The sequence below is a fragment of the Chlamydotis macqueenii genome, chromosome 24 (assembly GCF_036417535.1).
Source record: "Chlamydotis macqueenii isolate bChlMac1 chromosome 24, bChlMac1.mat, whole genome shotgun sequence".
NCBI classification, from domain to species: domain Eukaryota; kingdom Metazoa; phylum Chordata; class Aves; order Otidiformes; family Otididae; genus Chlamydotis; species Chlamydotis macqueenii.
The window spans coordinates 1649352-1665198 of NC_141579.1; the positions used below are offsets into that span (position 1 = coordinate 1649352).

Genomic DNA, 15847 nt, shown 5'->3' on the forward strand with positions numbered 1-15847 from the left:
TCAGTGTTCAAATGGTGATGACTCCTCGGTCATTTCACCAAGAGGAGGCATTTGCACTCAAGGTCACACTTCAAAGGAGGAAAAGAGAAGAGGAATGACATCCAGGAGCAGAGGCAGCTGGGAGCTTTACAGGCTGTTAAGTTTGAGGTGTTCTGGAAGAGAAAGTTAAACCAGTCAAGTGATTTTGCCTCGTAAAACAAAACCATCAGAAGTGATGCGGTAAACGCAACCGTAGCCAGACACCGCCCCACGCTCTGTGTCTTCAAACTATTTCAGATCTGGCCGTCCAGAACAAGAGGCATTCAAGGAAGCCGTGGCGTTGTTTGAGGCTTGTCTTTTTCTACACCCTTTTATCTATCAGTACGTTCCTTCAACGACGGTCGCTGAAGCGGAGGTGGGCAAAAAAGGCGAGGAGAAGTCTCCACGGGACACGGCGGGAGGAGGGAGGAACTTAAGCGAGCCCGTGAATGAAGAGAGGAAGCCATCTGGAAGTTAAAGTGTTTATTGATGTGTTTAAACTTTGTACATTCCCCACAGACCACACTAAGGAGTTTGCAGGTAAATCTGTGCATAGTGGGAAGAGACACGGAAAGGGGGAAGAAAAAAAAAAATAAAATAAAAGTCACAGGAAAAATAGAAAAAATACACCACAGGTTACCAGAACCTCCAGATTTAAAAAAGCCGTGAGCATTAACACCAACTATACAAGCATTACAAAGACATGATGGTGAGTAGAACAACACCCCTTTTGTTCTTCTCAGGGTCTACGCAGCCAATTTCCCCAAAAGCAGGCAGTATCCCTTTCCCAATTTACTCCTCTCTTAACCCCAGTTAGGCGACTCGCTGTTTTAACCCCAGTTCTGGTGACCTCCGCGTTGCGTTCATCAGCTGGTTATTGCAGTGATTTGTCATTTCTGTCACCCAAAGCCGTGGCCTGACACCACCAAAAGCGACGCAGAGGCTCCAAAACAAAAAAAAAACCAAACAATCAAAACCCTGCGTCTCATCTACTTACCGCGCTGGCGAGGCAGGAGCGCTGGGGAAAGTTAGGAAGTAGTAGCGAGAGGGGGGCTGTTAATGCCGGGTGAGTACTGAAGGAAACTGGTTCCGAAGGGAGGATTTCAATTCGATACCAGGAACTTCCCAGCCTAGAGCAGAACTGAAACTGGAAGGGGAATGTGCAGACCCCAGAACGCACAAACTGTGTTTCTAACATTCCACTAGAATAACTATCAACAGAGATGCCAGAAGCCTTTTCACTCCTTGCCTCCAGGGAGTCTCAATTCCTCCAGCCCAAACTGCTAAGCAGCAGGGTGCACACCACTGGGATATGAGGATGGGGGCGGGGGGGGGGGGGGTGTTTTTTAATTTTTTTTTCTCTTTTTTTCTTATTATAAGGATTTTTGTTAGTTACCATTCCCAATTGCTTCCTTGCTTATGCTGTCAGAGTTCCTATCCCTAAATTAATCTCTTTGCAACTCCCAGTGAAATTAACTTTTTTAAAAAAAAAAAAAAAAAAAAAAAAAAAAAAAGATACTGCTTTATATATAAAAGCCAAAATGACTGAAGAGCCACAACTGTCTCCTTTTTACAAGGCAGGCTGGTACAAACGAGCCTCAATATACAGGTGGTCTATCAGAAATAAAAATCAACATTTCCCATTTTTTATATATATATATAGAGCTTGTATCAGACAACAGGACAATGGAACTGGTGTTGTTCAGATTATTTAAAAAAAAAAAAAAGGAAAACTACATCTCAGTCAAATATCTGCAATAGATCCATTTTTCCCATTGAAGGAGATTTATATATCATATCGTTATATTATCATTTCTTCACCCATTTAAAAGAATGGAAATTGCAACTCTACAGTAGTAATTACAGTCTTAATGATCCAGGAGTTCTGAATGTAAGATGAAGTCCTCTCGAAGCAACTGTTGGTCAGTAGTCGATCCAAAAACGCCGGACCCCTTTGGCCCTCCGCCCCACTCCTTCCCCGCTCAGGGCTGTTGTATCTTCGTCTCGGTTTTATATCTGCATCTGCTCCAGGTATTTGTAAGTGGGGTTCTCGTAGCCATGGTTTTGCATCTTGCTGAGATGCCGCTCTTCTGGGGTGAGCATCGGGTCAACCTGTAGAAAGACGGTGACAGGTCAGAGGAGGTCTTATTTCATAACAACAAGAGCCGACAGCCGAATGGTGGCAAGCAGTAAACAGGAAAAATGGGAAGGCACAAAAAAATTATTTGCTTAACTGAGTTCCTCGTTCGGGCGCTAACGCCTCCTGCCCGCCCTCACCTCTTCGGGGATGTTCTCTACAAGTCTCCAGTACGCTAGCTAACGCTACAAACTCAGGACCCGCTTCTCTCATTAAAGAGGTCGTTAGAATCCCACACGTCGGTTGGGCAAAGGGGAAAAGCAGTTTTCTCCAGATCCCATTAAGCTGTCATTAGAAACGTGCGTGTCGGGCGCAGAAGGAAGAAGAGCTGAGCCATGGACGGATGGCAGCTACCGCCATCTTCGCCCCCTCCACGCCACACGTGATTCCACGCCGACTATTTTCAGCCCCCGCTTACGGAGCGGGAGTTGTTTCTCACCTCCACAATCCCGTGGCTGATGGTCCCGTACTGCCTCTTCCTCAGCATCACCAAGCTGATGACTATGACAGTAGCTATGGCAACAGCAATCACCAAGAGACCAATAAGAGCACTGCTGCTAAAACTGAAGTCATCGCGAAGGGAGTTGTCGTTATCCTGGAGGGAAGAAAACAAGGGAGAGGGTAGAGGAAGAGCGATGCGGAGGGTGCACTGCTCAATGCCAGCCTTCAAGGTGGCCACTGACAAGGTCTTCAACCATCTGTGCTATCAAGACATGACCAACCACATTTACCGTTTGCATCTTTATGCAGAAAAGCTCTACAGCACTATACTCTGCACGACCTCCCAGAGCAATGTCAAGGCCCCACACCCCTGGAATTCAGTGACAGACAGGATCCGAAACCCAGCTTTAGGAATTCGCCCATCGCTCAAGTGAGACTCGCTAGCCACATACGTACCGGCTCGTCCACCAGCCCACCGACACGCTCTGCGTTGAAGATCATTTCTTTCACATCAAGGGTTTCATCGATGACCTGAAAACAGCCACAAAAGCGTTTTACGAGAGGAGGTTTTGAAAGGAAACTCTCAAAAGTAGGCTTTTTTTTTAAAAAACAAAAACAAAACAAAAAAAAACCACCAACAAAACAACAACAAAACCCAGGGAACTGAGGCAAGTGGGCTGCCATGCTGCAGATGGAGCTGATGCCTACTGGGTCGCTCACCTTCAGAAGGCAGCGAGACTTTCTCACCGTGGAAAATCAGCAGCAAGACAGATGGAACACACAAATTCAGCGTATTTAGAGAGCAGGCTACCTCACTAAAATAAAGGCACAAAGGGTCTCTCCTTGGGAAAGCGGTTACTGAATGGTGGGGACACTTCTCCGGCTCAGACTGCCAAAGATCTGGATTCTCTCTCCTTCCCTCACCCTCCCACCTTTCTGATGCTCGTCAGAGCCCACGCCAGTTCGAAACCTGCCTCCCCCACACCATATGGACAAAGAACACCCTGACATTCTGAGACACGGAAATAAGCCACCGCTGTTAGTTAGCGTCCACGGCAGGCTTGGCTTTATGAAGTAAACAGTGGAGGGCTCACCACGTTTTCATCCACTTTGTTCTTGCTGTTAATCACTTTTTCTTCAGCGCCGATCAGCCCATCCAGCTCGGTCATGCCAGAACCTGCACCCAAAGAGCAAGGAAGGAACGGTTAAGTCAGCCCCCCGCGACATTCGGGAAGGGTTACCGCTGATTATTAATCTGTCTTCATGCTGTTGTGTCAGAAGGGGAGCTCGTAAGCTATGCTACAGCGATAAGTGATCGGGAGGGGTTCTGTTAATGAGGGGAAATGAGGTGGCAATGAGAGGAGCAGACGAGACTCACCAACACCAGGCTGAAGTGTAAATCCAGAAATAACCGTACCGTTAAAAGTGCTGCTGTTAGAAAAGTTCCAAGGGGACGCGTAACGCGAAATAGTGAGCGCGCAGTTCCTTTCTGCAAACATGACCCCCCGTGACCGAGGCACACGTCGCCTCTGCGCTGAGAGCCAGCGCACTGGGATCGCTTTCAACCGCGCAGTCAGCATCACCCATTCTTTGGAAATCGAGCGCGTGGGTGAGCGTCCCGGGCATGAGGATTTCAAGGTCGCCCAGCGGGGCTCTGTTGAGCCGCTGTCCCGTATTCTGGCCCAAGCCCAGAAAGAATAAATCCCAGGGCAAGGGAGGAGCAAAGAACGACAGCAGCCTTTGTAGCAGAACATCACTCACTCACTTCTAGGCTGAAATCAGCATAGGCTCAAGAGAGGAATATCAATTAACAGAAGGCGGCTGCTCCGCATAGCCTGCTTTGATCCGAAGCGTTTATAAATAGATCGGATCGATAACAGAAGAGCCTGACGCGAGACGCTCAGACCTAACATAACACAGCAAGTGAGGAGAACGCCGGTTTCCCATTATCAGCAGGGACAACATCATGTCCTTCACAACACCTACGCCTCCCTAACGCAAAAGCAGGAGGACAGAGCCAAGCCTCAAACCAAAAGCGAGGTCTCTTCAGCGAGGAGCGCGAGGTGGGGGAGATACTCCTACAGCATTTAATGCTTTGCCGGCGACTACACACGCTCTCCAGAAGCTGCTGAGCTTGCAGATTGCCTAAGACGTGATGTCAACTGCTGCTGAAGTTGGCAGCCTGTTCTTTGAAGAGATGCAAGGAACGGCTAGTTGGCTCCAAGGCAAGTTTTTACAGTGACAAGCTTTTTACTGCCTGAAAACACCAAGGAATCTAACGTCTCACTGCGACTCCTCCCAAAAGCAGCACCTTGGGTTTTAGCGGATCCCCTTTTCCTCTGCAGTTCTCTGGAGACAGTGATAAGATTCCAAGCACGGCCAAGACTGCCGGCCTGACTTCTCCCGGCTGTCAAAGCAGGTCACGTTATTGTGCAAGTCGACAACTGGGACTTTCCACAGAGACTAGCCACAAATAGGTTTTTTTGGGGTTTTTTTGTTTGTTTGTTTTGGTTTTTTTTTAAGAGAACTACTGTGCCAGCTTTTAGCCTATGGCTGCTTTATTCAACGTAGCACAGTCTTCAGGGCTGGGAGTTCAGCTGTACCACATAACAGACCAAGTTCTACGTAGCTCAAAGGCATAGCTTAGCATATATACTTCCTAGGGAAAACAAAAAAAACCCAAAAAACCAAATCACACACACAATTGCATAAAAAACCCCCTCAAAACTCCCAAGCAGCCTAAATCAAACTAAAGGCTGTTCAGATTTTTCCAGAGGACTGAATTAGCCATACGCTGTTCCGCAAGAGGAATGAAGGTGACTTACATTTGTAGAGAAACACTGAAAATGAGAATAATTTCAAGCCACCTGGCCTTCAAAAACTATCTGCACCCTCATCGGGGGTAGGGACGGATTCCACGGCAGGCAGAATCAGCACCACAAGGTTTATTTTGAGAGGCGCTGAACACAACTACACAGGGAGCGACGCGAAGTTGCAGACAGACTGCCGAGACCCACGTTTCTTGCGGGCGAAGAAGTTACTCCACGCGCCCCGAGACACCTCGTGAGCTCACCGGCGAGGAACACATAGAATGAGATGCTCAGACTAGCGCGTTTCTTTAACACTAGGCCTAAACAAGCAAAACCGAACGTTACTGAACTAAATGAGAGCAGGGAAATGAAAGTAAAGGTGAGTATGAAACTAAAATGAAGCTATCAAACACATCGAGAAGGTAGGAGAGTGATCGGAAGCGCTGTGAGGGAGCAGCTTAGAACCAACCTTTTTTCATTGGGTGGTACAAATCCGGCTGAGGATCTAGCAGGAGGGAAAACAAAAACAAAAATAGCAGAGAAAGGAGATTAAAAGAGAAAGGAAGGAGAAAAAAAAAAAAAAAAAAAAAAAAGGCTTGCGCATGATTTCTGACTCAGACCCTGGGAAAAGCTTTTAGTCTACAGCATTCTCTGAGCTCAGGACTCTGTTCAAGCATTTTAAAAATAAACACACACAAACCCCAGCTGTCAACATCCGATGATACAAAATACATACATATATGTATTCTTTTAAATAAAAAAAAGAGAATTCCTTGCCCTTCAACAGGTCACAGTACAAAGGCTTAAAGAGAGTTTAGCTAAAGACTGAAAATTAATTCAGGAGTCAAGCCACAGAGAAAAAAAAAATTAACACTCCCTGCAAAATGGGAAGAGATAAAATAATTTTGCAAAGAGAAGAATCGGAAAATCAAGACAGTCGCTCAGTGCAAGTTTCTAGCAGCACTTTCCAACGCAGAGAGTCTGGGGCGACTGCTTTAGGCTTACATCACCCAAAGGGACGGAGCTCTCTGTGCCACCGAGCTGAGCCCACGGCCTAAGAAAAAGCCCCTACGTTCTGTCAAGGCAGTGAACCCAGTTTTCAGTTCCACATACCTTCGCTTTCAGGCAAGGCTGGGAAGGTTTTCACCTGGAAGGGACGGAAAGGTTTGCCCTCCAGGGGAATTTCTTCGCTCTCCTCGGAGCTCACTCTGACATCCACTTGGGATTCCGAAATTGAGGACGTGAACTGATCCATGTCTGCACGTTGCTCCTGAAGCAGCTCATCTGAAAAGGAATCAAGAGGAAACATTACACAAACCGCGTGACGCCTGGCAGAAACGGAACGGGGCAGATGGTTTGAACCTAGATGAGGCAGGGCTGCAGGGGAACACTGCCCAGGGCTGCCAGGTTCTCATCTTGCACGCTCTGAAGTCTCATCTGGAATTCTCAGGACAGGCACCAGCTAGAAATACAGGCTGATGAGGGCCAAGAGGTTTTGGCAAGATGGAATCAAACTCCTCTGAAGCAGGAGGAGCTTATTTTTATGGATCTTTTTCATCTCCTTTTGAGAAAGAGCTTGGCTCTCCTGAATGTGGCTGACTTTTTTTTTTTAAACAGACATTGAAAGCTCTTAGCAACAAGCTGTTCTGACTAGCAAAGCCCAGAGAATACCTGCCCTGCGGTACCTCAGCCTAAGAAGCTCGCAGTCCTTCTGGAGACCCCTCACTTGATTATCAAAGCTCATCGTCTAACGCAGCGGCATGGGAGCTGGTGCACAGAGACACTCACCGATCTCATCCTGGATTTCTTCAGCCACATATGGCACCTTGTAGAGCAGAGACAAGCTTTGATTCATCCGCTCCTCGATCACATGAAGATGTGTCATCACCTGCAAACGCACAAGAGTTGTTGGAGTGCTGGAGTAGGCAAAGACTGTCAGTCACTTGTACTGGTACATCAACAACCTTCGCCCTCCATTTGAGAAAGAAATTCCAACTCTACACAACCTTGAATCGTTCTTCACTAACAGATTAAATTTGCTGGTGAAGTCAAGCCTGGCCTGAAGAGGGTGCTGCATAATCAGGGATCGTGCAGACAAATAAAAACATTCATATGGCCAACTAAATGTCGGGGAAAAAAAACAAGCTGTGGAGCTGAATGGACCTGTTTTACAGTCTGACATGTGCCCGACCTTTAAGAGCAAGGATGAAAGCAATTTAATTTTACATGTGGCAGCTTGTCAATCAAGGGAATCGATTGAGGAGCTTAAAGTGCATCGGAAAAGTAAAGCGAATGGAAATTGAACTGTACCACCCACATCCCTCGCACGTCGATTTGTTGACGCCGCAACCTTCAGAAGGAATTAAGGACTGCTAGGGTTTTAGCCGAAGAACCCAGTCTTTCTGAGGATGCACGGCTCAAGGCGGCAAGAATCAGAGATAAGAGGCAAAGGTAAGCAGCTAGCGCCCAGAACCAACGTGGAACCCATGGGACCTCCTAGCCTGAGGCTGAATTCTATAAAATCACTGCAACGCTACTCTACACCTCACCAGAGGTCACAGTAACAGACTCTAGTCCCGCTCTTACACCGCAGATATTTCCATATTCCAAGTAATAAAGCTTTTGGTTTTTTTTTTTTTTCCTCAGCACCTATTTATTTCCATTTAGGAGCACTGGATGTGCTCCATCGCGCTGTCTCCTTGCAGCTCTCCCTTTCAGTACACCTCTCACCATTTTAAAAGGGAGGCACAAGAAAATTCCCACACACCCAAAGCACGGGCACGGTGAAGAACAAGGCTAACGAAAGGAACACACAGACACGAGGGCTTGGAAGAAGTGAGGAAGTCTGTTCAAGGATAAACATGTCTCCAGTAAATAATTTCATGGGTTTTTGAGAAATGAAAACACAAAAGTGATACCGAAACAGTTCTAAACCCTTAGATTTGTCACTGTGACCCACAAAAATTCATGGTTAAAAACAGAGTTCCAATTTTTAACAGCGAGTCAAGTACCAAGGAAAATCGTACAGGGAGCATATCTGGTGACAGGATGGGAGATCTCTGCACAAGTATGAGAAGTTGCTACAGCAGCCCGCAAATTTGCGTGAGGACTCGACGCACGGCTTCTAGAGCCTCTGACCGAGGGGGCTTGGTGACAATGCCTCTCTCGACAGAGACGTTCTCATACCTGAGATTTCATCTGCGCAGCTTTTTCTGGGTCAACTGCCAGGACGTGCTGGTAATGGCGGATGGTGTGCAGACGGTCCTTGTTCTCAGCACGAACGTAGCGCTTCAGAGCTTGCAGGATGCGGTGAGGCTGCAGGATTTGAGAAGGGGAAGGGTTCAAAGCCGTTTGATTCAAATAAAATTCACGGCTGTAATAGTACATGTCAGATCTAAGTCGGCTTTGTTACTGGACAGATCAATCACCTGCGCTAACCTCTTAGATTCTTTCTTTTAAAATTAGGTCTGACTCAGAACACTGTGCCTTAACAAAGCTGAGGGGTTTTTAACCAGGCAGAAAGTAAAGTGAGTCAATTAGGAGACCCACTGCTAGGTCCATCATGATGGAGAAAGCTTTACCAGGAACCTACTCGAGCTTCTGCCCCGGCAGGTCGCAGGCAGTCTTCTCACCAGGCCATTCCCACATTCCACCCCACCCAGGGCTACCCCGCTGTAAAAATGCATCGCAAAGACACTCACCCGCGGCGGGTCAGCCTGCAGGGCGGCCAGGTAGTTCTCCAGAGCAATCCGACGGCGATCGTTCAACATGGCTTCCACGCGAGCCAGGTGAGTTTCCACCAGCTGCTGCTTCTCACTCGCCGCCTCTTTCTCCAGAGATTTCACCATCGCCTGGAAGTGCTGGGAGAAAGAACAGAGCCTGCGTGAAACGCGCTGTATCCATCAGGGTCGCCGACTGCCTGTCACGTAACTCCTCAGGACAAGGAGTCACGCTGTGCGTCCTAGACATTTACAGTAGGAGAGAAGGACACGGACAGACGTTGATGAGACGTCTCTGAGAGAGACTGCGTAGTCCGGTCCCGATCGGGGCTGAACTACGACAGGATTTCATCTCTAGGATGTGCCTTCCAAACTTGCTTCACAACCCATTTCAAAGGTCTGAGGAGGGCACGTGGCCTCGCAGATGAAGATCGTGATGAAGCTGCCACATCCACACTGTACTGAATGAACGGAAGGGTATTAACTCCTTCCTTCAACCCCACAGGATGGAAAGAGGGTGGATCCCTTCAGCCTAGTGAATTTGCAGGAGTTTACAAAGGTATTGCCTAGGGGACTCTTCATCAGCACGCCTGCAGATCAAATCTCTACCAATTCTATTAGAAAGGTCATAACCCAGAACTCCAAACGAGCCAGGAAAGTCCATTAAGCGCTGTTCTCTTTCAACGGAGGTGATGGAAAACTCTTTTGGACTTACGTTAAAAAAGTGTCAAGAGAAAACTGTGTTCCAGGATAAAATCCAAAGTGGGCTTAAAAGCTGGAGTCAGTCACTTAGCTCAATATTGGTTTGAGGGAACTTCATACAGTTGTCGCCGCCAGAAGAGCCTGCCCCTAACAATCCCACACTGATAATACCCCTGATTAACTTCGCAGTCTGACTGAACTCTCCTCATAAGGCACAAGATTGGCATTTTGGCAGCAAGCCAGCTTTATCTGCTGCCTAAGTGGTTTTCACTAAGCCTGCTCCAACAGGAAATGTGTGTCCAGAGAGTCAGGGCCAACCTGAACCGGGCTGTGAGGCCACCAGCTAGCGCGAAACAGGCCAAAAGGTCTGAAGTTACATTTTGGCTACGCTTGAGGGGTGAGATAGCTTCCTACTCTCCGACTTAGGAAAGGAGCTGGCACAGTATCGCACCATCTCCAGCTTTGAGAACAAAGCATGCAATTGAATCACATCTCCTCTCAAAGGCAGCTGTTGACAGAATAGGAAAGCTGTTCTTCCATCTCAGTCGTCTCTTGGCTTGAACGTTAGCATCTCCCATTTAGTTTACTGTGAAGATGAAGGCCAAGCACCAGTAACTTTCTCCTTCAACTCTTACCTGAATGAGAGTCTGTCTTTCTGCCTTGGGGAGATTTACGGCTTGGTGTTCTGCTTCCTCCCATTCCTTTTTCACCTGGACAAAAACAAGACAGAACACATCAACAGGAGACAAATTTACGCCTGAGCTTTGCCAGCTGATTTGCCTTCACAGGCAGCTCCTTGTACAGCCCAGCCAGGTTTTGAAGGCACAACAGAGATGCTGCGGGGTTTAAATCTAGCACTTAAGCCCTCAGAGCAGCAAATCAAATGTCTCCAGTGACTCCTCTCTCCCGAGACTCTGAAGAAGTGAAAAACTAACTGCCATGGTGTGGCCACGCTGCAAGAAACGTGGAAGGCTCGCGACCAGAAAAGAAGTCAGTTCACCAGGAATTTGTCAAAAAAACCCATGTGCAGCAGCTGTGCAGCACGAAAGACTGAAGCCAGACGCTCACCCGGTCCATGCGGTTGTGGTGTCGGACCTCCAGCTGTTCCTTCGCCTTCTGGAAGCGGGCATGCTCGTTGTCATCAGCTGGGGTTTCAAAGTAGACATCCACATCATCGGTCGGCACTGCAACGAGAGGGCGAGGATGAGCGGAGGTTCAGAAAACCCTGGTCCTGGATTGCAGCAAAGGACAGGTAGGGAGAGGAATCTCCATGCCCGCATTATTAACAACCTGGCAGGCTACGTGTTTTACTGAACCGCCACCTACCATTGGTGGTCCGTTTTGGTCTCTTTAAGCTGCCAATTTACTGCACAACACCAGTTACATCATCCCCAAAACGCGCTGTGGCAGCCACAGCACCTGTTCGGTCCTCTCAGCAGCTCTGCGACGAGCGTTTTTCAGCTCTAGCAACACAATTACTCGGATTGCGGAATAAAAAAATTGTTTTCCCTTCCCTTTCACGTTGGCTTTGGGTAGTTTAAATGACATTTTGTGCACTAGCTGTTTGCTGACAAGCTGGCTCCAGACATCATTAATGTGATTAGGGAGCCTGACAATAAATCTGCACAAAACACTACCCGGTATTTCACACTTCACACCTACCTTCCCCTACCAGATGCGCCATGCAGGACTAACAGGCAACGATATTGGACAAGACAGCAACAGAAGGAGGCTCAGCGTGACAAATTGATTCGTCCAATAAACCGGACGGCTCGTATCTTTAAAAAATTCAAATCCAACAAGGGGAGAAATGGAATTTCAGAGCTGATGATTTCAAGCATCTGCAAAATCCACAACAGGAGCTCTGTACTCAGCTCAGGAAACGGTGAAGCAACTTTTCGAGCTGGTTTTAGGAACGACACATCCCAGAGCCATCTCCTTCCAGCCCCAAATCCCTCCGCAACAGGCCAAAAAAAAAAGAAATCTCCCGACATCCACGTCTTCTATTTCACCACTTAGATCAGCCCAACCTAAAGCACTTGCGCGAAGCCCATTTTGTAAACAGGATTATGGCTCTATAGTCAGACTGCCAAGCCCCAGATAACACAAAAAGCCTTTCAAAAAGGCTTTAATGGTAGCTGAAGTGGAAGTGCTGGAGTTCAACAAGAAGATTAATAAGGAGGTTAAAATGTATTTGGTAGTTTTATCATCTGACATAAAAGCCAGTTGAAATTGGTGCCAAAAACCTCCAGCTCTCAAAAACGCAGGGATGGAATCATGATTCATATTTCAAACCAAGCTGAAATCTGAATTCTGTACTACTTCTCTGGATAATCTCCCAAAATACAAGAGTAAGAAAACGCCTACTAGCAGGAGAACGTCGTGTAGCAGCCTACTTTTCAGGATTGACCGGTCAAACGTACGCACGGAAGCCCAACTGGGGAAAAACAAGTGCTTCCTTCCACATATTTGGGAAAAAAGAGCCAATTACACAAACAGTCGAGCTACGTGTTTTCAGAAAGGGTTAGAGACAGCCCCTGGTCCCTGCTACAGATCTGGAAGATGATGACTAAGCCTTTAGCAAGCCAACGGTGAGCACAGACAGCACGTATCGAGAGCCACTTTCCCCAGGAAAGCTCACCCGAAGGACCAAGAGAAGCAGAGACAAGAGGAGATTGCTGGAAAAGGACGGACAGAACTGCCGCGGACACCGGAACCAAGAGGACGAGCTGCAGACGTGTCCTCTCTTGACCTAGGCAAGGAGGAGGAGACACCAAACGCCGGACAGACAGCGGCTAGCTGCAAAAGGGCCAGTGGGAGGCAGGACTTACTCATCTTTTTACACACAGCCATACAATATTCCTCTGACTCAAAATTGTTCCTGTTGCCTCCGCAGCCTCCGTATATAAAGCGAACACATTTTCTCTTGTTAGGGTCGAAGTACCAACGAGGCATCACAGCCCGGCAGGGCCCTGTCATCGCCTCCTGGGAGCAGACAGCTGTGTGGAGACGGGTAAGAACATGAGCTGGTGAGGAGCACAGGCCTCGCCGAGCGACTTACACACAAAGCAGCTCTGGGGCATCGCTGCTTCACCGACCAAAGGGCTTTTGTCAGTTTTGGGGGGGATTTTTAACAATGCAAAAGCGTTCGGCACTAGGCTGGCCAGCGTTATCTGGGGAGGTGGCGCCTGCGCACGCAGCAGCGGGCTACCCCAGCAGCCGTCCCGACACGGAGCTCTCATCTGCAAGAGAGATTTCTCCTCAGCGAGAGGCTGAAACAGCAAGGATCTGTTTTGCTGGTGCCACAGCGTTCCACCTGGGGTGTCCCAGCGGTAGAGCCTCCGCCGTACAAAACCACCACGATGGAAAGAAAACCCAGTGGGGCTGCGTAAAGCATTCAAAGACGTCCTGTTCCGCTGCACTCTGCCTAGACAGTCACTTCTGAGGCGTAAGAGCGAGTGAAAAGGCAGGCTAAGCAAAAGGAACGTGATCACCATGGCAATCTCAGCGCTAGGTTTTTAAGTTTGGAAACATAAAGATTGAAACTCCAGGCAGCCACAGCACGCGGACTGCTTCGCAGTGAGTGGGTAATACAAGCAGCTGCGTTATTTTGAGGCAGGAAAACGCATACATGCTGTAAGTTAGCAACTGTTCACCGTACTTTGGATTAAAAAAAGAGAGCATACCCCCAAAACAGACACCCCAATCACATTGTTCCAATTCTGTTTCAACAGCAGCGTTTCTGCAACAGTCCTGCACACATACGAGCTAAGTCTTGTTTCAGCAAGTAAAATTATCTGCAGCATGCTGGCATTTTACCAAAAAGATGCAAGGACTGCCGGCAATGATTCAGTGATCTGTAGCTAATTGAATTGCATTCCCTCTCCCCTGCTCCTTCCTCTGCAGATACTTCCACACGCAAAGCGTAGGACGCCCTGTAACGCTGAGGCACCTCACAGTCAGCAGGTGCCCTCGGCAACGGCACCTACCACTTCCCAAAAGCTACTGCAAGCGTAGTATATGTTACTACCTCAGTAACTGTATATTACTCAAAAAACGGGGCCAATTGGGTCGGCTGACTTTCCTTCATGAAAGAGAAGGCTTTATGCAAAGGCATCAAGTGTCTTCCTCAACCTTAAAAGGCAACATAGCACCGTTACACCATCTCTGTAGAGTACGGCACGTGGCTTTCGGCTTCCTCTTCTTAAACTGGTATAAGACAGCAAATCCAAGATAATCATCCCAAGCTAGGATTTTTAAATTCATAGCGTACCCCAAATGCCTCTAAAACGTTTCTAAATTAGCCCACGCTAAGATACGGTTTTCCAACTCAACACTCCACCTTCTCATGGAGGTGCTCGTTCAACGCGCCGAACACCGGGCTTACTGCCAGCAGAGCGGCTGCTTATCTGGAAACATATGGCCCATGCTCCAGAGAGTTAATTTCAACACTTGAAACATAAGCACCATCAGCTTTCCTCTGTTTGCTAACTTATCTGGCAAATAAAACTTCCAAGTGGCATTTATTGACTTGATCGCACACCCATCACCAGTTGACAGCCAACAAGAACGCTCTCAAGAAAGGAAGAGGCCCGCAGGCCAGAAGGCGTCTTACATTTCATATCGCTGCTGACTTCTTTTTCGGAAGCAGCCTTGTTGCTAGGCTCTGTCGGGGTCTCTTCGTTGTAATCGTCAACTTTGTAGTTATCATAATAGTAATCACGGTCTTCCACCACGTCCTCCTCCTCTTCCCCTTCATCATCTTCATCTTCATCCTCCTCCACAGCTGTTCCTGTGAAGTCTTCTACACCTGCCTCTGTAGGGAACTCACTGAAGGGACACAGGTCAGTTAGAGGGTAAATTTAAGGCTCATCACTTTGCAGCCAACCTTTGATGTATCAGAACAACAATTGTCTTCTCATCTGTTCTAGAAACATCAGAGGTGGGAAAAATAAACATTACCAGCTCTCGACCAGCCACCAACGGGACTCCCCTCGTTACAGACACGCCTGCTATTGCGGGGTTTCCTTGCATCTCCTCATCAGCTTTTCTGCAGTAGGAGAAAGCCCACCGTATCTTGGGGGGTACCTACTGTAGCAACCAAACTGTCTACTGTGACCATCAAAGGACGAAGGGAAGAGGGCTGTTTAGCTCCCCCTGTAACAGGAGCACCGCAGAGCCATTTGTCCTTCTGCAAGGTTTTTTCAGGCTCAGAACACTCCTTTGAAATCCAAAGGCACTGAAATTCCCTCTCCTCAATCCCTACCACAGGGACTTGCTGCGTCAATTACTCACAAACACCACCTTCACGTACAGAGCTGTTAACAGCTATGCCAGGAAGAACCCTACCTTTTATAGAGGTCATAGTCTTCATCCTCGTCTTCATCCTCTTCCTCTTTGGACAGAGCCTCATCCACCACCTTTGTCTGAGGACAACACACGTATTCCGTCCCGTGGAACTGGTCTACTCCGCAGGGCAGCAGCATGCCGTAACTGTGCAGGATCATCCCTTCCGTCAGACAGGCCTGCACGAGGAACACATTTACGTCAGTTTGGCATCAGGCTCTTGCTTGGGATAAAGCTTAACTTCGCCCATCGGAGATCCCAAGAATGCTCTTGGGTCTAAATTTTACAGCAAAAACACAACAGCAACACACGACCCAAGCGAGCACTTGAAAGAGAAACAGAACTGTCGTTTGCTTTTCTGGGCTGGCCATTTCATTAAACTTTATTTATCAAACTTTGCACTGGAGTAAGTGAATAATCGCTCAAATGGACTTTGCATCAAGATTATTTTAGTGTGCTGTGGATGAAAATCAATCAGATAATTCACCAAAAAGCCAAATGCAAACTGTGATTAGACATTATGTCTACACACTTCTCTTCAGCTAAGGAAATACAAGGCTTCGTGGTGCCCCAGAAAAGAATGAAGCAAGAAAGGCTTTATTACGTACATCAGAACCCTTTTGTGCTTTGCTCTGGTACAGCACAATATAAAATGAGCCAAATATTTCTGGAAA

At 47.7% G+C, this 15847-nt stretch overlaps 1 protein-coding gene across 5 annotated transcripts in view; it reads right to left on the reverse strand.

Annotated features, from left to right (window-relative positions):
- Positions 1-486: 486 nt before the first annotated feature.
- APLP2 (amyloid beta precursor like protein 2) overlaps positions 487-15847 on the reverse strand; it is a 37402-nt gene continuing 22041 nt past the window's right edge. The window contains exons 5-18 of one of the 5 annotated variants that reach the window (XM_086766387.1): positions 15177-15352; positions 14443-14657; positions 12659-12826; positions 10896-11011; positions 10463-10537; positions 9108-9266; positions 8593-8721; positions 7195-7294; positions 6520-6690; positions 5876-5911; positions 3694-3773; positions 3053-3127; positions 2595-2750; positions 487-2130 (exon numbers count right to left, since the gene is read on the reverse strand). In XM_086766387.1, coding sequence (XP_086622513.1) covers positions 2029-2130; positions 2595-2750; positions 3053-3127; positions 3694-3773; positions 5876-5911; positions 6520-6690; positions 7195-7294; positions 8593-8721; positions 9108-9266; positions 10463-10537; positions 10896-11011; positions 12659-12826; positions 14443-14657; positions 15177-15352 — 1758 coding nt within the window. In that variant the 3' untranslated portion in view covers positions 487-2028. Of the gene's footprint in view, positions 2131-2594; positions 2751-3052; positions 3128-3690; positions 3774-5875; positions 5912-6519; positions 6691-7194; positions 7295-8592; positions 8722-9107; positions 9267-10462; positions 10538-10895; positions 11012-12658; positions 12827-14442; positions 14658-15176; positions 15353-15847 lie in introns of all 5 variants that reach the window. The other 4 variants (XM_086766386.1, XM_086766390.1, XM_086766389.1 and 1 more) reach the window with 4 other exon arrangements.